This window comes from Podarcis cretensis (assembly GCF_951804945.1).
Source record: "Podarcis cretensis genome assembly, chromosome: 5".
In the NCBI taxonomy this organism is placed as follows: Eukaryota; Metazoa; Chordata; class Lepidosauria; order Squamata; family Lacertidae; genus Podarcis; species Podarcis cretensis.
The window spans coordinates 72,641,666-72,667,232 of NC_137174.1; the positions used below are offsets into that span (position 1 = coordinate 72,641,666).

Consider the following 25,567-nt stretch of genomic DNA (forward strand, 5'->3'; position numbering starts at 1 on the left):
ACAATTTCCCTACATGTGGGTTCCTCCTCACCAAAAAGAAAGAAACCTCTGGGTTTTTAAAGAAAGGCGTAAAACAACTTCTTTCCAAACCATTTGGTTGAAAACAAAACTCGTAGCCGCAGTGTCCTTTTTGATGAATTTTTATTATTTTCTTGTGGTTGTTCAAGGTTGTTCAGTTACACAGCTCTGATGAAAAATATGGTGCTAAAATGTAAAGTCCAGAGGCAAAGGACCCTAAGTGGAGAGAGTAATCAGTCATTTTGTAATTTGCCAAGAAAACACTGTGGATGGATACTTCATTGTGGGAAAGGTTAACTAATTCAGTTTGATAGAAGCAGAGAAGCAGAGAGCTGGGCCGGATCTAGACACATCAAAGAAGCATTTCAGGTTAAAGCGTTGTAAATTTAAACAGGGAAAACAGGTAGAGGAAAACAGGACTCCACGTCGCCATCTGATGGCACAATGTTATATTGCACATACAACGCATATAAATTGCTTTTTCTTTACCAGTCTAGCTGAGCCCCTGGTTTCATGCAGAAGATAAGGCAGTCTGGAGCTCTCATATTAAGTTCAGAATAACAGTTTTTACCCTTTGTGCCTTTGTTCCCCTTTATTTCACATTGCTTGCGAAATCTGCAGGACAAGTTAGTCATGACTAAGTTAAATTCCATTGATTCAAGCAGACTAAGTCTGGATCCATCCAATATATCATCATTCAAGACTGGCAGACATCTTCATCCATGCTGTATACAGAGCTAAAACTACTTCTGAAACAATCCTCAAAATCATAGAAGCAACCCCAATTTTAGTTTCAAAATAAAGCCCCTTTCAATTTTGAAAAAAACCCTTGACATTTGTGGCTTTGATTTTGTCCTAGGGTATCTATATCAGCTGATTTATACTGCCTGCAATTCAATTCACAAGGGGTAAACTTCATTGAGCACTGTGGGGTTGAGTTTCAAACAAACATCCACGTAATTGTGCTGTTAATCAGTCTTCAGCATTTATCATGGTAGTTAGGCTATGTTTTTAAATTGCAGGGATATACCACTGATACATCTCCAACCATAACTAACTGAAAAGTAGTAGTAGAAATGAGTTATTTATAGGGATCGAATTTTCTGAAAATCTGTGTTGAGTTCCATGGTTGTATCTAGAGCACAGTGCTGATTCTGTTTCCTCTGTGCGCCCCCCAAATCTTCTCTCCTTGGTCTTGACAAGAAGCAAGTTACTTTTTACCGATTTTGCTAAAAATCCACACAATTCTATTATGTGTATTATTGTATGCATCATTTTGCATATCATATTGTACACACATACGCTCCAGATTTTCTAAAGAAAATCAGGCAATATACAGACACACCCAAGAAGGCATGCCACTATATTAAAATTCTTATATATTATTACAGTCGTACCTTGGAAGTTGAATGGAATCCGTTCCGGAAGTCTGTTTGGCTTCCAAAATGTTTGGAAACCCAAGCGTGGCTTCTGATTGGCTACAGGAAGCTCCTGCAGCCAACCGGAAGTCGTGGAAGCCCCATCAGATGTTCGGCTTCCAAAAGAACGTTTGCAATCCGGAACAATCACTTCTGGGTTTGCGGTGTTCAGGAGCCAAAACATCCAAGTACCAAGGCATTCGGGATCCAAGGTACAATTGTACTTATAAAATTGTGTTGCAGAAATACAGCACTACATGGGTCTTGACTCTTTTATATGTACTATACGTATAATATATTGTTCCTTTTTGCATACAAGCAGATCAGTGCAAGAGGCGGTCCAATGTGGGCAAAGCTTTATCAGGTTGGAACTGCCAGATTCCTTTTATGAACCCATTTAAAACATATTCCTCCTCAGTTCCTAGTTATTTGTATATTTTCAGCTTTGACTGTAATGCAAATCAGGAGTTCAATACAGAGCAAATTAGCCATTCACTCCCATATGCACACTATAATAGGCTATGCAACATCTGTCCAAGCATAGCCTGATAAACTGTGCAATCCTAGCATGTTTATGCAGACATGGGTGCTGATTAATTTAATGGGACTCACCCTGTAGTAAGCATGGTACCACAGCCTAATTCTATGTGCTATGTGTGCAGGTGAGATCTCTAGAGAATGGCTTTTTCATTTCAGGGTTTTTTGTGGGTTTTTTAAGGGGATGCAGAGAGAAAGGTTGTTCAGCTTTAAAATACCTATTGGCATAGTGTCTTTATAAATGAGGAGGCAGGAGTTTAATTTTCCTGTGCACTTAATGTCATTCTTCTAAGTGGGCTGAATTGCACAGTAAATTAACTCCATATGGAGGTCTCAAAAGCTGGTAAACAGGTGAGGCACAATAGAAAATGACAAACTAGTTGCTGTTGTTGTTTTAATTGCCCTTTCCCCTCACACTCTGAGCAATCATGAAAAGAAATGTACTTATTCGTATTTCAATCTATTCTTATGCAGGAAAGGAGGCGATGAGGACAAAGAGCTTGCAGAACTTCTAGAATTAAGTGCAGCATGTGGCAAGCATGTCTGAAAGCTCTACCAATCTTTTGTTCTGCAAAAATACCTCCTTTAAAAAATGTTATACATTATCAGTCTGCTTCTTCAGTTGGGGTGCCATCAGATCTGTTTCAAGAACTGAGCTCTCTAGGTTAGGAACAGGGAACATACTGACGTCCCGATAGTCTTGGTCACCAGCTCCCATCAACCCTGGCTAGCATGATCAACAGTTAGAGATGATGGGACCAACAAGATCTGAAGGACAACATGTTTCCTATTCCAGTTCTAGGTTTTGGAGCAGACTTGTATATTTACCACCCACAAATACATAAATCTCTTCATGAATATTCTTCTCCCTTTGCCTAAATTTCCATATAAAGTAATAAAATAATTATTAAAATAATTGGCTCTCTCTCTTCCTATACTATAGTGGAGACCTCCATGTGTCTGTTTGTTTATTTGTTTGTTTAGAGCTCCTTTAGCCGGTTACCGGAAAGCTTCAGGTATGGCAGCAGACTGTAGTGTATCATTCTCATGGATAAGGATCAGTAAACTGAAGCTTAATCTAGACAGGATGAAGATGCTAACACTAGGAAGGCCTGTCAACTAAGACTGTAGGGAGTTATGCAGTCACTATCGCTCTCCACCCACATCCCGTCAGGAAAGGTGGGTGAAGCCCACCCTGCATATGTTGTTTTAGAGTCCCGGTATACAGGACTTCATTCCACCCACCCACAAAAAAGGATTTGAAGGTAAGAAAACTGGGCTTGCATATCAATGAACCTACCAAATATGGGTGTCAGGAGTATGGTGTAAAAGATGGGATGTGGAATTGGATTCTGTGAAACTATCTGCAGAACAACAGCATTTTATTCCATAAATACCTGAATTAAAATGGTGTTGTGTGTTTATTTTAAAAATTTCAAAGCCTGGACTGCATCAAATGATCTCAGGTTGGGGTACATCCATCAAAACATCAACATAAAAATACTTCAACAAATTTCTAATGATACCATGAGAGCAATGAAATAATGGAAGCACATGTTGGTAGAAGGTTGGGTTATTGTTAAGGTCCTGAGGGATTTTAATGTATATGTTTCACTTCAGAGACCAGAAAGTGTGTAAAACATACACACACACAAATGTGACAAAAAACCCAGGGTAAACTCAGTTTTGCTTTTATTTAGGCTGTGTGTGTGTGTGTGTGTGTGTGTGTGTAATATGCAACAGCATTAATTTGTGCTTAATGGTGTGGGGATGCATGCATACAACAACATATATGTGTGGCACTGCTAACACGCCTTTTAATTTAGCAATAAAGATGAAAAGTGGGTATGGCAGGTAACAGAAATTTAGGGGGGGAAATGTGGCTTGGTTCTAGATTAGGTTAGTTGAACTTAGATCCACCTGGAATTAGCTTGACAAGTTAATCATGACTTAAATGCAATTGATTTAGTTGGGAGCCAAGTTGAAATCAGTGAGCCTGGATTCAGTCCTGTGAATGGTCTGGGGAGAGTAGATGTAGATTTATTTGTTTTTGCCCTGGAGTACATGGTCTAAGGACGCAGGTGGCGCTGTGGGTTAAAGCCTCAGCGCCTAGGACTTGCCGATCGAAAGGTCGGCAGTTCGAATCCCTGCGGCGGGGTGCGCTCCCGCTGCTCGGTCCCAGCGCCTGCCAACCTAGCAGTTCGAAAGCACCTCCGGGTGCAAGTAGATAAATAGGGACCGCTTACCAGCGGGAAGGTAAACGGCGTTTCCATGTGCGGCTCTGGCTCGCCAGAGCAGCGATGTCCGGACAGCGCTGGCCCCTGGCCTCTTAAGTGAGATGGGCGCACAACCCCAGAGTTTGTCAAGACTGGCCCTTTACCTTACATGGTCTAAACCAGCAGGTTTCTTCTTGGATAGGTTTTAGTGTCTATAAAAAGACAACAGTGGATGGTGTGGATATCACTGAGTATGGCAATTGGCCAGAATGAGCCATTCATGGGAGTTTGTGTTCTCAGCATGCGTGGAATGTTTTCCTTGTCTGCTAAATGTCACAGTGCTAATGCAATGTTGTGCCTTTTTCTCTTGCACATGGATTGCCAAATAATTCCTTTTCATTGCCTGTGCGACGCTACCAGATATCTCTCTCACACACACACACACACACACTATCCATGCCAATAATTAGTTACACGTATATGTGCAGCAACTGCCTACTTACCATTGCACTTTTTGTTGTTGTTCTGTGATTACTGTAAGCAGAACTTCATTTCCCCAATATTTCTTTGCTCTTAATATTCTGAGAAGGTAAGTGATTTTTCAGGCAGGGCTTGAAATAACAGGAAAGTACACCATAGATCCTTTTAAATAAATTGTGTTATGAAATATTTACTTTGTGTGGGGTGGTGGGGTGGCGGGGAGGTAGAGGCTAAAATATATATTTTCTTTTCTCCGTTGTGAAAACTGCTTCATGCAAACAGTAGCAAGAGAGATATAAGAGTCTTGTAACGGGATAAGAGAGGAGGACCCCTCTTGTAGACATCTATCTTCCATATTATGCATGAGGGTGAAGTCAGCCGACCTTTATGCCACTAATTGTATTTTGTTTTCTGTATATGATATAACATGGCATTCATACACCAGATGAGAAAATGCCAGACGCTTCCATGGTGCACTTCAAACCATGTTATCTTCCTTTTCTTGACTGCACAGCACAATGCAAAATAGAAAACACAGATAATGTCTGAATTATTATTGGGGAATTGGAGTAAGGGGGGGGGGGGAGGACCTTTTCACTGAATGAAAAAAAGGGAAGACTTGGAAGGAACCTGAAGGTCACTTCATACAATCTCCTGTCCCGGCTCAGGACTTGCCACATCTAATGAAAGCCAACAGCTTAATCCATGCTGCTCATTGTGTAATGGAAAGCAGCATGGACCTGAAGCATATTGTGCTATAGGCACCTGTCCAAGTACATCCAGAGAACTCTAATTTATGGAACTGGAGGCACTGTTTCCAGTTCCTGAAATCCAGACTGATTGGTACTTGAATCCACCTTGGTTGCTCACCAGTCTACTCATGTGGCCGGGATTGGCACAGGATCATCATGGTCCGCATAGTTGACTCCCTGTGGTGAGCGTAAACTGTGGAACAAGCTTCAGGTACACATGGGGAAGCCATGATTATTTGTCTTCTTTTTCACATGGCATTTACAGATGACAAACAGTGTAGGTGGGAAAATACCACTAACACATATAGCAGAAATAGACCTGGCATCTAAAAATTAACCAGTCTCTGCCTATTTCAAATGCATGCTATCTGTCATCACAGCTAAAGATTCTTACATCACAGGGGGTTGTACTAGATGTTGGGTCCCTTCCAACTCTATCATTCTACGACTCTATGCATATGAATGTATTGTAAAGGCTTCAGTAGAAGTCTAGAAGGCTCAGTGTGTCCCAGGATCTTACCTGTTTTTTACAAATATAAACCCAGGAACAACACATTGGACTGTCTTTGAAACTGCAAATAAAAACATTGCTTTGGGATCATTTGGATAGAAAGGTGAAGGATTTCATACAAATTAATCTCTACAGAATAATCAAGAAAGCAGTTTATGTAAATTTCTATGGTTATCTCAATTTGGTTTTGATTTTTTAAGAAACTTGGTTAAATTCAGCTCCTCCCAATCTACCGTAATTGCCATTTATCTAATTGTCATTCTAAAGCTCTGTATTTCCTAAAGCAAGCAGAAAGAAGCTGTTTTAAAGCAGGCTTCCTCAACCTCAACCCTCCAGATGTTTTGAGACTACAGTTCCCATCATCCCTGACTACTGGTCCTGCTAGCTAGGGATCATGGGAGTTGTAGGCCAAAAACATATGGAGGGCCAAGGTTGAGGAAGCCTGTTTTAAAGGCTACAGAATAAGCTACGGCCAATAAGCATGTCTGCTCATTTCCCCATTCAGTTTAATGAATGTGTACTGTCATATAAGTAGATATAGGATTGCAGCCTTAGGATGTTAAAAGATTAAATCTCTCAAGTTCATCTAAAAATACTTATATGATCAGCAAAGGTTACTGCACGACATGAGGCACATTTACATCAGTTATCCTGAAACAATATCATTTTTGAACACTGGAGATTAAATCTAAAATACCAGTGAGCTTCATGAAGTCTGAATGGTATTTTGTCAAATGTTTGCTTCCATTGCATCATGTAGTTCAGGAGAAGTAAAAACAGAGTAGCTAAACTATAGGTGTTTGAAAGGTGGACAATGTTTTAACTAAACATCTGATCGATGTGTATTTTGGTTCCTTTGCAGTGTCGGCCAAACCAAGGCCTCACAGCGATGAATATACAAAGAAGGTTCCTCCCCCTAAGCCGAAACGGAACCCAAACACTCAGCTAAGTGCATCTTTTGATGAGACATACATCAAAAAACATGGCCCCACAAAGTCAACACTAAGCAGGGATACCTCCTTATCACAGGTCAGCAGTCCTGCTCCAGATACTGAGGAAGAGGAACCGGTTTATATCGAAATGGTTGGAAATATACTTAGAGACTTCAAAAAAGATGAGGAGGATCAAAGTGAGGCAGTATATGAGGAAATGAAATACCCCATCTTTGACGATGGAGGCCAAGATTCAAAATGTCCATGTGAGTATGACCATCACAGCTGTTCTTCTCAGTGTGCTACTCCCACAGTGCCTGACCTTGATTTCACCAAGTCCTCAGTGCCATCCACTCCCAAGGGTGTTCTTTGTGATATACCCCCACCATTTCCAAATTTGCTTTCTCATAGACCTCCACTCCTGGTATTTCCACCTGCACCAGTGCAATGCTCCCCAAATTCTGATGAATCTCCTTTAACACCACTGGAAGTCACAAAGCTTCCTGTGCTAGAAAACGTGTCTTATATCAAGCAGCAAGCTGGAGCTTCTCCATCATCACTGCCACCTCACACTCCAAGTCATCAAAAACTGGAGAAAGACCAGACAGCATCTCATGGAACTAGTACTCCAGGACATTCTTCTTCTCCTCCACATCCTTCTACCTTATACAGAACACAGTCTCCGCATGGCTATCCTAAAAGCCACTCTGCCTCCCCCTCCCCTGTGAATATGGGTCGGTCACTTACCCCCTTAAGTCTCAAAAGACCTCCTCCTTACGATTCTGTACATTCAGGAAGTCTCTCAAGAAGTTCTCCATCAGTGCCTCATTCTACAGCCAGAAACATATTGCAAGAAGGAGGGAAAATGGTAAACACCTCTGTCAATACCTACGGGTCATCATCGCAAAGTAGTTCCCGTTCTAGAACACCTACCAGTCCTCTAGAGGAATTAACCAGCCTTTTTACCTCAGGACGAAGCTTACTGAGGAAATCCTCCAGCGGAAGAAGATCTAAAGAGCCTGCAGAGAGTAAGTGCTTCAAATCATGTATTTACTTATTTTACTCTTTACTGATTATCACTGAGATCAGTGTCATGCCATTGATCAATTTCTAACTGTGCAGTACCTCCACTGATGAACTATCCTACTGTTGGGGATTTCTGGAGATTGGTGTGCTTGGCGCCATGCAACTTACTCATTTGCTTTATGAGTTTCCAGGGTTAGTTTAGGACTATTCATATAAGGCCCTTTTCATATCTGAGTTTGTATTTATTTATTATTGATTGACTGGATTTCTATGCCTCCCTTCATCCAAGGATCACAGGGTGGTTTGCAAAACAAAAACACATAAACACTTAGCATGCTAACAAACAAAACAATAACCACCACTGAATGATCATCACAGAGTTTTCCTCTCTCAAAAGTCTCCTTGCGATTCTAAAATGTTTAAAACCTTTAATGAAAGCCATGAAGGCTAGACAGCTGTATATTTTTTTAAAGTATTCTTACCAAGTAAAAGAAAATGCTCAGGTCCCAAAATTGCTCTTTGCTGGTTACTGCCTTGTGGTTCTTTATCCTCACATTCAGGTTAGGCAGGAAGAGCTTAATTTCTGTCGGAAGAATCAGAAGGCACAAAACAGGTGGTGCAATTGACTTCCGTCCTTCTTGCCACTCACATTATGTTGTCTCTCCTTTGCCTTCAGCATGTTGGAAATGCTTTTGATTCAAGTCCTTGGGGAAATGAATCAAGCGCAGGCAGGGATTGTATTCTAAGCCTTTAGTAGTTTAACGAAGTAAGTGAGCATGATATACTTTCCCCTGCAGGTCCTATAAAACCACTTTATGAGTGAGTCTGAGGTATCTTGAAGCCTGTATAGCTGAGGCGCTTTTATTTGAGAAGGGTTTTATTTTCTAGTCCTGGGGTTTATGTAGCAAGTAGCAATAAATTATGCCTTTGGGGTGGAAGAGCAACACTGAACACACCCTGGTCTAATGTACTTGATAGCTGCATTTATGGTGTTACTTGCAGAAAGAAATGAGCCAGATTGCAGATGTGTGTGAATTGTGTGGATTCACTTTCCTCTCTCCTATAGACAGCACTTCTCTGATCATTGACTGGAATTTGCTTCACTTATGTGGAACTTTGGGAGAGTTTAGGAATCTAGGATTGCCTTATACCAGGGCAAACTGTTTGACTATGGAGTCCAGTATTGCCTATTCTGATCGGCAGTGGTTGTCCAGGGTTTCAAACGGAGGCCTATGCCACAATCTACTACCAGATTTGCGTTATCTGGAGATGTCAGGGATTGAATTTGGGATATTCTGAATGCAAAGCATATGCTCTGCTACTAAACTTTTGTCCTTCACTATCAAAGTATTTGATCTTCTCATTGGGGAATCAAACCCCTTGGTCACTACCATGGCAGAAAAGGATGCTGTCCACTATGTTAATAAGGTTTTAGTGGCAGCACCATGGGAATTAAACAATTTATTCTTAGGTATGAGAGAGAGGACATACAAACTAAGAGAGCCAACTCCTAGGAGGCCGTGGGGGCTTGGGCCCCTGCAATAAAATATTTGAGGGGGCTGGGCCCCCACAAAGTTGGTGGGCATTGCCATTCAAATGGTGTGTGTGCGCACCATGTCATGTGATCGATTATGTGGAGTGGGGCTTACCTGGGCCCCCCCAGAATATATTATTCTTATATTTTAGTATTTATACCCCTCCCATCAGAGTGGGTTTCCCCAGCCACTCGGGGGGGGGGGCAATCAACATATATTAAAACATAATAAAACATTAAGCATTAAAAAACTTCCCTATACAGGACTGCATTCAGACGGTTTGGGGGTCATGCCCTTCAACATTCAACTCCATGCCCTTCAACATTCATCCGATGCAAATAGGCATGTCCTAAGGAAAAGTGGGACATTCTGGGATCAGATCTATGAATCTAGAACTGTCCCTGGAAAATAGGGAAACTTGGAGGGTCTGCTGTATTTGTCTTAGGAAGTAGTGAAGAACTAGCTACCTCAAGACCAAAGCCATGGTTAAACTTTAATTGGTTAGAGCTTGGAGCAGTATGAGCAATGATCCAGTTGCAATATGAGAACATTTATCTCATAGTCAGGGTCAACATATTTAGCTGCTACCATGACCAGCACCCTGGCCGTGTGGCTGGCAAGCTAGGCCTTGAACTGTGCTGGCCCATATTCAGCTTTTGCAGACTTTCTGGAGTCAGTTGTTTTGTTTTTGTACCTGGAATATCCCTGAGTTGCTGGCAGTACCCTGATATGCAAATGTATCAATTTTTAATATGATTAGTCACTTTCAACTTCCCGTATATGTCACTTGACAGATAATTAAATTCTATAACACCCAAGATTCACTTTTCATCCAGCAAAAAAAAAAAAACTGAAACATTGAAGTTATTGAAATCTTCAGATGCCTAACTAAGTCCTCAAATCTTTTGAAAATGTGAGTGCGTAATAATCCTTCCCATCCATAGTTGAGGATAATGACATGAATTTTTGCACGGGGAAGGGTTGCAGGCTTTGAGAGACCCCTGCAGGGAAATTAAAGAGAGTTGCATTACAATTATTACTCATCGCAAATTAGGATCTTAGGGATTGTTCAAGAACTGACACAGCACACTAATCATTCTAATGGGTTTTACAGTAAAGTCCATTTTAGGGATGATCTGCAAATGTCCTAGGAAGCAAGATGATGCACAAAGGGATGTGTTAGAGGGGGAGTGTGTGTGTGTGTGTGTGTGTGAGAGAGAGAGAGAGAGAGAGAGAGAGAGAAATATAAATGAACTAGAATTTGAGTTCTCAAGCTATCCCTGATACGTATGGCTATGTATCATCTATTTGAACTGTACTACATGAGTTTGACCAAACTGCGGGAGGCAGTGGAAGACAGGAGTGCCTGGCGTGCTCTGGTTCATGGGGTCACGAAGAGTCGGACATGACTAAACAACAACAAGGCATGTGCAACTGCATGATACACAGACCATACTAGGTGCAAACTAAGAGCACCTATACATTGGCTTTCAATGAAACTTCTGTCAATATAGAGACTGCTAAAGAGAGAACATCAAGCCGGAGTTTCCTGAGGCTGAACAATTCATCAGATGGCATCCAGCCCACCCTGATTAATATCAACTGATTAATATTGATTAATATTGAAACTGATATGTTTGTGATGCAATTTGTTCAGCCACAGATGCAGCTGTGTTTGTAGACCTCTCAGCCAAACTCATCATCACTGTGGGAAGAATGTGTTCAACTCCCCAACGACAACAGTTGAAGTTGGGAGCTCCCTGGCTATTTAAGGTGGTATTCCATGAAATAGTTGTACACATGCAAGAACTGCCAAGAGCACAGCAGGACATACACACCTCCTTTCCCCGCCCCCCACTAACCCTAAACCTGCTCCAGAAGGTTGAGAGGAAACCCACGATAGATTTAGGGTATGCGCAGGTGGAGAACATTCTGTTGACTGATGGAACATTTGCATTAGTGCTACGTTGAATAAAGCCCTAAGACTTCTGTTGTGCTTGTACAGCACTGAACTAGCTCACTCTGCTTTGTAACTTATCGTAAAAATCTTCAGCTTACTAGGTTGGAGTGTCATGCCTCTAACAACACCACTTTAGTGGGGGAAAGGGAGAAGAGATGGGTGACTTGGTTCCTGATCTGATCTGCCTCTTATTGGTTGTTCAACATGAAACAGAGACCTTCCAACCACCATGCTTCCTGCCTCCTTCTTTGTCCTTCTTTTAATTCTTGAGTGGCCCCCATCCCATCCACAAAGTGGGGATAGTTGAAGGAATGGGAATGCACATACAATCAGCATATACACCTGGGTTTACCCAAATGCAGATTGATCATTGTATACATGTTCGTTTTCTTTGTTCATACCTTCAGCCCGTTTAATTAAGCATTCTGATTTAAGCAAGTTCTCAGCAGAAATCCCAATCTGCATTACAGTGGGAATGAGTCAGAAATAGTCAAGTGGGAAATACTACAAAATGCTAATGATCAACACCACATGCTGGGTAGGCAGATTGCACGACACTTAAATTGCTGTTGCTGTAATTTGGAAAATAAAGCTGTGCACAGATAAATAGTTGTTACATGTTCAGTAGTTCAGACAACTACTGTATGTACTGTAATGTATGTACAAGTGACTTCAGCCACCAGTTTGTTCAAGTTCCACCATCTATGCTTTGGGTATGAACATGGGTACAGTCATTCAATCTTTCAGCCACACACAAAGTGGATGCACATGAGGTCTGTGCAGCCTTCAGTAATGGATACAAAAATAATCTGTTTTGGAAAGGCTTCCTCATTGGGAGTCTGATTTTGTGTTTGCTTCTCTTTGATGAATTTAGGATCATCATAAAAAAAGACCAATCTGCCTTCATGCTGCAAGAGAACATAGAATCAGTGAAGGGAACCTAATTATGTAACAAATGTAATTTTGGGTTTCTTTTTATTTATTGTTGTTCAAGGCAGCTGCTGTTTGACACTGATGCACACAGACTTTTTTTTATTTTTCCTCTTTGTTTACTCAACTGCTCAAGCTTGAGTTGCAATTTATCCAACAGATTTCCAGAAGTTACAGTCTCAGCAAGGAATGACTGAAAAGACAACAAATGTCTGCAGTGTGCCAGTGTGAACATGTTGCACGGCTGATTGGCTTTGTTCTGTTCGTGAGAGCTACAAATAGAAGAGGGACACATTCGGGGCCATGGCAAACAATTTGTTTTTAGGAGGAACTAACTTAATAAGCATCCTAAGCAAATGGTATTAGCAACCAGTGGCGTGGCGTGGGGGTGCACTGGGCACAACATCTGGGGGGCGCGCTTGCTGCCTCCAGAGTCGCCGAAGAGCCTCTGGCGCAGGCTGTAGCAGAGCCCCATGTCTCACGGAACCGACGAGCTGTGCGCGCGTCCGGGCTGAAGGCGTCCGGCAGGCAGTGGCTTTCAGCGCTCGCCGTGGTCCCTGCGCGTCAGGGCCGCAGAGGGCGCGCCAGGCAGCCCCTCCTCACAGCCCCGCCGCTGCCGCCGCTGCTGCAGCTGCTGGGCCATGTTGCATTTTCCTCACCTCTCTGCCCTCCTCCTCCGGGCAAGCGGCGTCGTTTGGGCAGCAGCGCCAGCGGCAACTCGCCTCAGATCACCTGACACGGACCTGCCGCTGCCGCCGTGGCTACCTTAACGTAAATACCCCAGCCCAGGCAGCAGCAAGAAGAAGCTGGCAGCGGCAGAAGGTTAGGGGTTAGGGGCGCAAATTACTTGCCTTGCCCCGGGTTAGGGGGCGCAAATTACTTGCCTTGCCCCGGGTGCTGACAACCCACGCTACACTGCTGTTAGCAACTAAACCTTGGAAGTGTAAGGCACTTATTGATGTGGATTATAGGATACAGGTGATGTTCAGAAGGAGGGAGTTGTATCATTGATTTCCTCCCTTATTAAATCTTTCCTATGTTCCAGCACACACAAACACACCTGGGGGGGGGGTGCAAACACTTTGTAGAAAGGACTGTAACTGAGTGACATAGCACATGGTTTGCACCCAGAAGGTCCCAAGTTCAGTCCCTGGCATCTGATCAAAAACAGATATTGGGAGCAAGATTCCTTCCAGAGAGTCTTCTAATTGACAATACTCAGCTGGATGGACCAAACAATCTGCTTGGTATGAGACAGCTTCATGTTCTATCTCACCCAACCAGTTTGTTTCTCAGACACAGTGAGAATGAGAAGTTCCTGACCATCCACATTCAGCATCAGCTCAAGAACTGGGGCATGGGACGCTCTAGTCAATGTGTTGTTACTGGGAACCTTTTCTGGAATGGGTCCACTCCCTTGAAATCATCACCATTGCTTATTCAGTTGCCTTATCCCTTTAGATGCAGTTGATAGCAGTGTACAGAAGGTTAGAGAAGGTGATTGAATAGGCAGCAACATTGAAACAGGGTAAGGGGCTTGTTCTGTCTTGCTCTGGCTAGGCTCTGAGCTCTAGGGAAATGAAATACTATTGTGGCACTTCTTAATCAGGTAGCATAGTGGCGAATGAAGCATGGTCACTTAGGTCACGTTAATCAAGGTTAGGTTTCAATAGGTAAAGCGAATGTAAACTTGAACAAAGCAAATGTCAAAGCCAGCAAGCCAAGACTCTGCTGGTTGAGGAGAATCATATAAACTAGGGGCAGAGCTGATCAGTACCATGGACAGATCACAGGCTGAAGCTGCTCATCTGTAGTAAGAGGAGTTGTTTCAGCAGGGAGCAAACACTTTCTGAGATCTTAGACAAGGCTCAGGCATGAGGCAAGTTACGGGTCAGGCTTAATGGAGTGCTCAGGCTCTGCTATGGGACACAGAGCTCTGCTATTGCTGAAGCAACAAACTGATCCCTATATAGCACTAGTAGCCCTAACTGCACGGGACGGTGCTGCTTCATTTAAAGGGGCCCGACTTGCTTCAATTGTCTCCTATTGTAACTGTGTGGCTGAGCTCTGCTATCACTGGGATTTCTCCAATGGAGTCTTCCCAGTCCAAGGACAGCGGTGTCACATTGTGGGGCTGGAGGGGTACTAACCACACAGGCGTGTCCAGTGAAAGTGCTTCTGGGGCTGGAAACTCTTCCAAGGTTGGCTCTGCATTCCTTTCCCCTTCAAGTTCAGAGTCCTCAGCCTCTTCTCCTAAAGAATGGGAATCTGAGTCCAGGTTCATGACGGAAGGGCTGTTGCCTTGTTCAGAAAAGTTTGGCTTTTACAATGAGGGGGTAACAAGAAGAGAGTCCTTTGAATGTGATGAGTGTGATAATGTAATCTGTTCCGGTCCAGAAGGATGCAGTAGATGGGATGAAAACTTATCATCCAGTTCCTGTCGCCAGTTCTGACCACATAAATTGGTTCATATATATGGCCTGAATCTATTATTTATTTATTTGTTGAATTTCTAGACTGCCCTTTCATCTGAGGATCAAAGGTTGGTTTACAGTATAATCTACAGAATTGTGTAATGAATTCTATGTACAAAAAGAGGTTTGAAACTTGTGTTTGTCTAGGATTAGCTACCTATCTCTCATGGGAAACCTCTTCTGATATGGAGGGGGCTTTTCGAAGTACAGTGGTACCTTGGTTCCTGAACAGCTTAGTTGACGAACAAATCAGCTCCCAAACTCCGCAAACCTGGAAGTAAGTGTTCCAGTTTGCGAATGTTTTATGGAAGCCGAACATCCGTTTCAGCTGTCGGCATCGTTTCTGGGGCCAATCAGCCTATTAGAAGGTGTGCCTTGGTTTTCAAACGTTTTGGAAGTTGAATGGAATTCCAGAATGGGCTGAGTTTGAGAACCAAGGTACTACTGTAGTTTGTGAAAAGGCATGGCATTCATTGGTGGGAAGAAAGTCAACAGTTTCACTGGGCAGCAGGCATAGCCAAGCCTTTGGACAATCTTCAAGCTATGCTTTGAATCCCAACCTACTGTATATATTTCTACCGCAGTCAACATCAGGTTTCATTGACAGAGCATTTACCTTGTAAGATACAAATCTGTCACAGCAGTTGCGGAATACCTTTATACAAAATTGCAAGAGATGCATTGGGAAATGAGAGTTCAAGATTCAATTTCATGCCTATTGAATAACAGATTTATCTCTAAGAACAATAATATTAATAAAAAAAATAAATAGCCCTAAAATGTCTGGTCTTGGACAATAAGGTCCATAATACATTTTTTTTAGTTACAATAAATGTACTCATATATCTCTATACATTTCCTGAAGAAATTATATCCATTCATAGAACAGAGGTCTGTTCTCTCTAATTTCAAAATTGAATAATACTTTACATTTGTAGCTGCAGATTTTAATATGTAGCATTTTTAAAACTAGAATATGCATCTAAATGCTACAGAATAATGTATTTGATTTGCAGCTGGCATGCCAATCCCTGCCAATTTGTTAATGAATGCAGAGATTTTTCAATATTACAATCAAAGTACATTACATATGAAAGAGCTCCTATAGACGTTCCCTTACAATGACCATTTAAAACGTATTGTGCACATATGTGCCAAGGCAATCCACCAGAGAGTTAAGTGCACTTACGTCCTTTGACTCAACTATTTTTTTTTTGGAGTGTGGCCCATATGATCTAAATAATGGTAAGATGGTAGCAGCAGCAGCGAGGGCAAGTGAAAAGATGGCGGTGGCAGCTGGCAGTGACTACAGGGTGGGAAATCAAAGGATCTATTCAAAGGTTGGTTCCCAGAATCAAATCAACTTGATTAGGACTCATTCAGGTCTTAGCTGAAGCTGTATGTGCAATGCATGTAGATTAGTGTGAAATGCAGGGTGCTAAATAGGAGCTTTTGGAATGGGTAAGAAACTACCGTATTTGCAGGGAGAAAGACCATGTCTCTATTGTCAAGGAAACCAAAGTGATGCTCCTTGATCCAGCCCAGTTGTATAAAATGAGTAAGTTGGGGCAGAATGGAGGTGTGCATTTAGATGTGCATCCCTTTAAAAGTAAAGGCATGTGGATGAACATCATCTGCATTCAGATGCATAGTCAGATGTGGGTGTCATCCATCTCAGCCGCCCAAGTAGTTCTCAAATATGGTTCCCAAGCAGAGTTCCACACTGAGAAACAAAAGAACATTTCTTTTTTGCTTTTGAAAACTGATCCTTAAGAAACTTGGGGCTGATTCTCATAAGTGTAGTGTGCATGGAAAAGTCATCGTATTGATGCATTTCTAAATAGTAATAATAATTTGTAAACCAGCTTTCATTTAAAAGAATTGTAGTGCAAATAAACAAATGGCATATAACAACGTATAGCAATACATTTCATGTCAGTAAAACATCTGTATCAGTTGCACTAACAATCAATGTCAGGAGCTAGTATTAATAGTCAGGAAATTGGGGTGCCATATTCTGAAGAGCGAAAAAGAGGGACACATCTGTTAACTTCTACTTTTAACTATGGGTCGCTATGACGACTCTACCCATGAAAAAGAGGATGTTTCAAAGCATGTTTTTAATGGTTGCTGGGTGTACCCAACATTTGGTGCTGAACTGATATCTGTGGGGCAATCTTTCCACAAAGCCTATATTACCTAAATAAATAAATAAATGATTTGATATATTTCAAGGTGCTACAGCCAGGACATCATGAATCATGATACTGACATAAAGGCCAGTATTTATCAGACTGCTTTATCATTCCAAAACCCATCAACAAGAAAATATGGTGATTTCCCAGGTACTGGGTAGTTGTATAAATCAGCTCACAGGGGGACGACTCAGAAACCATTCAGTGAATGGGTTCAAAGCCATTCAGTATGCTAAATTTCACCATGGGTCAGTGTGACCTTGTTTTGCAGCGCTGCTCTAAAGTACCTTTCATATTAGTAATATAGTTTGGCAAAACTGGCTCTCATTATCTCTCTAAATAAATAAAAAAATTGCTTTCTGCAAAGGTGATTTATGATTTATTTAGATTTATAGCAGACAGGGGACAAAGATGAATGAATAATACATGCATTGTTATCTGATACATTTTGGATTACTTATAGAAGACTAGCTGAGATTTGCCCTCGTTTGCAGTTCCTTCGATTGCGCTTTTCCACCGCCTAAAAAGAGATCTTTACTGTTTGTCACTCAGCATTATAACAGCCAGGCTCCAGAATTAATATGTGCTTAGGAGGCGTGTGAGACTGACTAGGTAGAGTACATTCATTTCAATGAGAGAGTTTTTAGATTAAGCAATTCCGCAGCTTTGATTTATCAGCTTGCTTTTGTTTTAAGCAGTAGCTTATTAAATGGAATTCACAGTTTGTACAGAGCCTACATTCCCTCTCCCGCCAGACTCTGCCTCTCGCATTTAAAAGCCTAGTAACCAAGGAAGGATGCAACAGGTTGAGGTGCCTGAGGAATTCCTTCCCTATGAATTCCAGTGGGAAGTGATGTGACCTGCACATATCAGTTGGAATGTACCGGTACTTATTATTCAGATTTCACATTTCTCCAAAATTTGTGACATAGTTTTTGGCTCAGAAAATGTACCCAATTTTTTTACGAAATACAAATTCAATTATAAAATACATTTCAAGATCTGCATATATAAAAAATACATATAAAATATGTATTTTGTGATGCAACACACCCTAAAATACACGTTGGTATCCAATGCTATGCAACAGGACTTCCACTCCCTCTTCTGCTCCTGCCCCTCAACCCACAAATTTGCTCCAGAGCTTATTTTGAGGGTGCTGGGGGGGGGCAGGGACACTAGAGGAAGTTCCATTGCATGCATCGAAGTGCTTTGCACCAGCAGAGCTGCAATGGTGGAATATGCTCTGATGTGATATAATTTGCACTGCTCTGTTAGAATTCCAGCTCCATGACTGCAGTCATGGGATTGTTGTCTATCACATGATGATATATGTTTTGACTCCACAGAGTGGGAAGTGACAGAGACAGGATGTTTGTGTTACTGTGTTCCGTGCAGTGGGACTATTGTCCTTGTTCTTTCTCTTTGCTGTCTGATGCTAGAGAGAGAAGGAGCCATGTTGCAGTGCTCCATGTGTGTTTATATGTAAATAAAGTAGATTAGCCAAAATGCTGAGTTGCTGAGGTCTGTTACGCAAGCTGCGAAGACTCTGTGGATCCCTAAGTGTGCCGGTGTCTGTTGGCATCAGTCGCTGTGATGTTCAGGCTGAAGAAAGCTTTTGAGGCTCCCGAATGATCGACCAGGAGGGAGAGAACATGCCAGTCGGGCATGTGTCTCTGCCAGGGTCCTGCTCCAGTGTAGGACGAGCTCCTGACATGCTCTAGTCGCTGCAGCTGAGCTGAAACTTTATTATTACTCACAAAACTTTATCTGTGCTGATATGTGTGGCAAGCACAGCCCCAGTTTGTTTGCAGAGGTGTGATGAATTGGACACAGAAAAGAAGGCAACCTTTGCTTCAGATGTTGTGGGAGATTTCAGAGAGCGGGCACACCAAATTATCTTTTCATATTCATCAAAGAATATTAAATCCGGGGAAAAAGTTCACCACTGCACATCCAGACAATGGAAAGGTCTCCTGAATGATGCTCTCTGAAAATGTAATTTCCCTTGGTTTATGTTTTTTTCCTCCTTCTTATAGGGTTTGGAAAATAGCAATGTTTTAAAAGTTGTGCTTTTGTGTTGCTGATAAATATCATCCAATAACAATGTTCTTTAGGCAAAGAATGGACCGTGTGAGATGGCAGACTGATCCAGACTGTTTCATTTCTTTTAGCTTTATTAGTTTTTAGATAACCACAAAAATGAAGCTTGCCATGTAAATATATTAACTGACCTGTCAACTGCAAACAGATTTTTGTGCACAAGAATGGTCTCAAGAATTGATTAACAGAATTGGTTAACACTACCGAGGATGTGTTTTCGACATGCAACATTTTACCCAAAGGGTTCTGATGGAGTATGGGAGAAGTGTTCTGGATAGCAAGCCAAATGGATTGTAATGGAAAGCAGAAATCACTGTCACCTGGATAAGGGCCAGTTTTGCATTGCCTCTTATTTTGCACAGATCTCACTCCCTTGCCCTCTTTCTATCCACATGCTATGCTGTTCCTTCTACTCTCTTCCATGCTGTCTCTTCCAATAGTTCCTGTTGAAAGCCACCATGGTGTAGTGGTTACAGTGTTGGCCAGGGACCTTGGGAAGTTCAGCTAGCTCTTGGAACACCCCAGCTAGCTCTCAGTTTCCAAACCTCAAGGGGCTTAGGTGATCAACCACGGAGTTCAGGAAGCATGAGATCATGAGACAGTGGCTAGCAGGGGGGAAACACTGCTGGGCCTACCGATCTGAAGATTTGTAGGATTAATCTCTTGAGGGGATACAATGTCTCCAAATGTCAAGTACCAATTGCAAAAACAAGCAGTTCATTGTTGTTTTGATTTTACCAATGAAAGTCAATGGGGGGAGTGAATATTTGGATTTGCAAATAGTTCTCCTATGCAGGGTTTAAGGCAGGGACACTTCAAAGCAAGGAAAGTCCCGGCCCAGAGCTCTGACTGTGAGGCTGCTATTATTATTTATTGCATTTATATCTTGCCTTTCCCAAAGGAGCCCAGGGCGGCAAGGTGGGGCCGCCTCACACATCCCCTGTTGACATCGTAAGCATGCATATTAGGAGCGAGTGAATCCTATTGATATCAGTGGAACTTGCATCTCTGTAAACATTGCTAGGATTGGACTGCAAATTTTCATTTGGAAGTGCATGGCAAGGCTTAGATATTCTGTACAATTACTGAGATCTAGCATGTGAAGTGTTTTGAATGCTCTAAAATGTTGCACAAATGCTAAGTATTATTATCCTCATTGACCCCTATTAAGCCTTTCATCTTCCTAGGCAACCACAGGGAGTTTGTTCTCCAGTCAACCCTGAAGCTCACTGACTTTGGGTCAGCCACTGTCCCTCCACCTGACCTCCCTCACAGGGTTGCTATGAGGATAAAACGGGGGGGGGGGTCATGTATTTCCACCACAAGGAAAGGTGGGATACAAATAGAACTCATCCCAGAGTCCCCCTCTTCATCCTTTCCATCCATGTCATCGTTCAGCCCTCAAGCCTGGGAGGTTATCTTGCAATGTTGATATTACAACAGGATGCTTATTAATCTGCATCCCAGCCTACGCTTTTGTTTTGCACCACACTGTTAAAGCAGTATCATGCCCCTTTAGTAGGGCAGTTCATAAAAATCTTTTTTTTAAAAAAAAAAAAAAAAAAAAAGCCTGCTCCAAAGGTCTTATCTTACTACACTAGGGATTATATAGCTATATCTGAAATTTCATAAAAGGTAAAGGTACCCCTGCCTGTACGGGCCAGTCGTGTCCAACTCTAGGGTTGTGTGCCCATCTCACTTAAGAGGCCGGGGGCCAGCGCTGTCCAGAGACACTTCCGGGTCACGTGGCCAGTGTGACAAAGCTGCTCTGGCGAGCCAGAAACGCCGTTTACCTTCCCGCTATAAAGCGGTCCCTATTTATATACTTGCACTTAGGGGTGCTTTCGAACTGCTAGGTGGGCAGGAGCTGGGACCGAAAGACGGGAGCTCACCCCGCTGCGGGGATTCGAACCACCGACCATATGATCGGCAAGTCCTAGCCACTGAGGTTTTACCCACAGCGCCACCCGCGTCCCTCCCTGAAATTTCATGCATATCAGTTAATATCTTGACCCTGCTCCACTGAATTGAAATTTCAGCCTTCACGACATAGGAAAACAGCCAAGTAAACAGCTATTTTCATGGAGGAGGGTCAAGATATTTACTGAAATGCATGAAATTTCAGATATAGCTATATATTCCCTAGTGTAGTAAGATAAGACCTTTGGAGCAGGCATTTTCAAAAAAAATGTTTTTTATGAACCACCCTACCCTTTAGTCAGTTGTGGTTTCCCATAGTTCGTTGAGGGTTTCCTATAGTTTGTTGAGGGTGCTGAGTGTTGTTAGGAGCTTAAGAAAGCCCTGTGCTTCTCATGGAGCTACAATGTTCAGAGTTTCCTGGGGAGAGAGATTGGCTGTTAAACCACTGTGATTATTGTAGCCTTATAAAAGGAATAGGATTCTCCAAGCAACTCTCAGGACCCTGAACAAACAGCAACTCCCAGGATTCTTTGGGGGAAGCTATGACCATTTAGAGTGGCATGGTACATCTTTCATTAGAGGAGGCAATGGCTCCGAGGACATGGACTGCCAGGGAATTCCTGCTTTTGGTGTAATATTTTTAATTGTGATTTTTATGAAAATAATGCAAAACAGTACCAAGAAAAAGATTTGAAAAAGGTCAAATCAGATAGGATCAGGATGAAGTACCCCGCAGGGGGAAAAAACATATCAGGTATACCATCGATTACATAAATTAATCACAATATTTTTGTAGCAAAGTCAATAAGGAGTTGAATAGGCATGCAGCTCAAAAATTACGTTTTCCATATGTTTGGTAAGGCTGAGGGAAGAGACTGGTACAATTGTTCATTACAGACATGTAAGACGAAGCCCCACCATACAGTGGTAAAAGAGCCCACAAGATAGATCAGTTGGTAAAGCATGAGAGTCTTAATCTCAGGGCCGTGGGTTTGAGTCTTGCATTGGGCAAAAGATTCCTGCAGTGCAGGGGGTTGGACTAGATGGCCCTCATGGTCCCTTCCAACTCTACAATTCTCTGGTTCTATATTTCTCTGTGGTTTATCCACATAATATCTAAGTAAGTCCAGTTTAGCTTTTCCAGCTAAAAATCTAATACGCCAAGTGATTCCCCCCCCCCCCAAAGCACAATGTTCCACACATTTTGCCGCTAAATAGAAATAGTGATATTGGCTAATGTTTTCCGGCCAACTGTTGTTATTTGTTATGTTTTCATCTTTTAGAGATGCAGTTTTAGATTTTTAATTATTGTAAAGATATATTTTCTGATGTTGCGTAACTGCCATGGTTTCCTATGGGAGGACGGGTGAAACAGAAATGCATAATGTTTATGCAAATACTGATATTTTAAGCTTAAAAGCAACTGGAGAAGGAGTAGAATTGGGTTGTTTATTTATATTAAGTGCTATAAATTGTTCATAAACCACCGAAAGCTCTCGAGCATTTACATAAAAATGCAACACTTGTGTTCAGTGAAATCTCAAAAAAAAAAAAAAAACAACAACTAGATTGAAACCAGATTAAAACAGAACAAAACAGTTAGAGATGATGGGAACTGTAGTTCAACAACAGCTGAAGGTCACCACATTGATGACCCTTGACTAAGACCCAAGTATTCAGTGTTCTCGCATGGAAAGCTCTGAAAGGAATAATATTAAGCCAGGAGTGGCCAACCTTTGGGGGCCAGTGGGCACATCTAGAATTTTGAGGAAGTGTCATGGATGCCAATCAGAAAATGGCTGCTGTGGGGGGTAGCTTGACGCAAAACGGCTTCTACACAAAAAGCACAAAAAGAGACAGGAGTACAAGACGCATACTGCTCAAGTGTCCCAATCTGAGTGGGACACCCCGAAATTACAGAAGCCACCCGAGCTTTTGATTGGATCCTGGAATGCCCTGTCTTTTGCTCTGGTATGAGTCAGAGCGCTGGACCAAAAGATGCTCATTTTTTGGTCTCATGCTCTTGCACGAGTCAGCTGGTTCTCACGAGAGCTCGGGACTGAAAAATGAGTGTCCCGATTTTGATTGGCGAGATGTTGGAGAGGCGAGATGTTGAAGGCGGCATTTGCATGCCCTCATCATCCCCCACCCCCATGGAAAAAAAGGCACCTACATTATCCCCCACTGTCCACACTCACAGAGAAAAGCTCTTTTCACCTTTCCTCACTTTAGAATGCAAGGGAATCAAATCCTAGTGTGTCCAATCCTAGTGCATCCAATGTGGGCATGTCTGAAAGGGTGTGTTCAAGTGTAGGAGAGGCTGGACCAGTGCAAACAGGAAGTGAGCAGGAAGAGTAAACTGTCTCTCATGGAATGAGGATTTTGGGGAAGCTATATATGTACTTTTGCAGGCACCATAAGAGGTACTGGCAAGCACAATGATGCCCACAGGATCCCATGGGCAACTCTTGCATTAAGCAGACAAGATTAGTCACAATCCGGCATGGTTAGGTAGCACTAGGCCCATTGGTTAAGCACATCCAAGCTGAATTGTGGCCATACTTTCAAGAAAAAGAAAACAGGAGTTCTCCCTATGGAATAAGCATCAGTAACAAAACACACAGAAGCTTTCCTGTGAAATGTATTTTATATTATCTAAGATTTCAGGAAATACATTTAATGCAACCTTCTGATCCTGCATGTAGCATTTCTGTCTGTATTCTGAATGTTCCCTGCTATTCTGATGCTTCAATCACCACTATAATTTTAATAAAGTCCATTTATCATGGTCCTCTATTGATTATGGCATGCATTTACAGTGGAGCTCAATTAGCTGATTACTAAACTGGGGGAAAAGAAAAAAGCATTGGAGTATGGATGGAATCAATTTGCATGGTATAATGGATTGTGACCTTTCCCTCTTTTGCAGAACCATTAGATGAGCTGAAGATCAGGAGCCACAGCACTGAGCCACTACCAAAGCTGGAAAACAAAGAGAGAGGAGGTCACCATGGGGCATCTTCCTCCAGAGAGCCAATAAAAGCTCAGGAATGGGATGGCACACCAGGACCACCGCTTGTGTCTAGCAGACTCGGAAGGTCTTCTGTTAGTCCAACCATGTTGGCAGGAAATAATAGCTCAGGTAAGTGTGAGTACAGAAGAAAATAAATAAATATGCGAGGGCTGAGTTTCTAGATCAGGTGCAATGGGCTACCTAGCACAATATCTAGCTCTTTGGGAAGTACTAGTTAATGAGAGATTAATGACATGTGAGCCTTTTGAGCATTTTGTAGGAATGCAAAAGGGGTCCAGTTGAGTGAACAGAGGATAAGAAGCCCTGCAAGGACTCTCCTTAAGTGGATATGATGCAAGAAGCCCTATTTCCTGCTGGGGATCATGGGACTTCTTGTTTTCTCCCATGCAAAATGAAGCCAGGCTTTTGGAGTGGGGGGGGAGTTTGAGTTCTTGCCTTGGAGGTTTCGCATTGTCCTTATGCAAGAATCCAAGGTGGCATGCTATTAGCTTCATTGATCCAAGATCAGCAGCTTTCTGGCTTATCAGGACTCTCCTACATCAGGGCGTGAGAATGCGACAGTGGTTTGGTCCGGTAGAAAGAGAAGCAAAATAGGTAAGGCTATTCCTGCTGTGTTGAACAACTTCTTTTGTTTGTTATATAGTGCTACTCCTGTGCTGGTCCCAGAACACCAGAGACAAAATAGGTAAGGTGATGCATCTTGCTAAAGTGACTTCTACCTAAATTAGAAGACTGAAAGCTTACACACACTCACCAATGGAAACTGGTCCAGCAACAGGTAGGCGTGTTTCTTACATTGTGTATCAGTTCTATTGCTGAGTGTGTCTAAGCTTTCCTCCCAACCCACCACCGTTGTAGGCCCTCCTCACACAAGACTGTTGCAATAGCAGAATGCAAAGCAAAGGACTTCCTAATTTTGCACATTGCAAGTGTGCTGAAGTCAGTCAGTTACATTCCAGATAGGGTGGTCAGGTGTCACACTTTACAGAGGACTGTACTCTGAAGCAAGAACGGAAGAACAAAGGATGAGCCTTCAGGATCAGGCCAGTGGCCCATCTAGTCCACCATCCTGTCCTCACAGTGACCAACCAGATACCTATGGGAAACCTGCCCAGGAGATCTGAGCACAACTTCACTCTTGCTTCCTGCTCTTTCCAGCAGCTGGTATTCAGAATCATACTGGAGACAGAACATATTCATCAGGGTTAGCTAACTGTTGATAGCCTTACCCTCCAGGAATTTGTCTGGTCTGCTTTTAAAAATGAAGAACCACAAGAAGGGACAGTAGCAGCCTTGAAGTTGCCCATCAACAGTTAGTCAGAAGCAGCTGACTGGATGGGATAAAGCCAGCATGCTATTTTCTCTGCAGGTGGGTCACTGCTGCTGTCCCTTCTCATGGTTCTTTCTTTTTAAAACAGACAATTCCACGCCACCCTCCCTGGCATCTTGCTCCCTTTCCCTCCCAGTAAACAACAGCGACCTAACTAGTTTAGCAGCTGGACCACCCCACCCTGCACTAATCTGCT

General features: G+C 42.4%; 1 protein-coding gene across 5 annotated transcripts in view; it reads left to right on the plus strand.

Moving 5' to 3' along the window:
• The window catches only part of NYAP2 (neuronal tyrosine-phosphorylated phosphoinositide-3-kinase adaptor 2), a 142,812-nt gene that overhangs the window by 85,917 nt on the left and 31,328 nt on the right, over positions 1-25,567 (plus strand). For 3 of the 5 annotated variants that reach the window (XM_079975871.1, XM_079975874.1, XM_079975872.1), the window contains exons 4-6: positions 6,795-7,892; positions 23,937-24,149; positions 24,685-24,726. In XM_079975871.1, the coding sequence (XP_079831997.1) occupies positions 6,795-7,892; positions 23,937-24,149; positions 24,685-24,726 (1,353 nt within the window). The remainder of the gene's footprint in view (positions 1-6,794; positions 7,893-23,936; positions 24,150-24,684; positions 24,727-25,567) is intronic. The other 2 variants (XM_079975873.1, XM_079975875.1) reach the window with 1 other exon arrangement.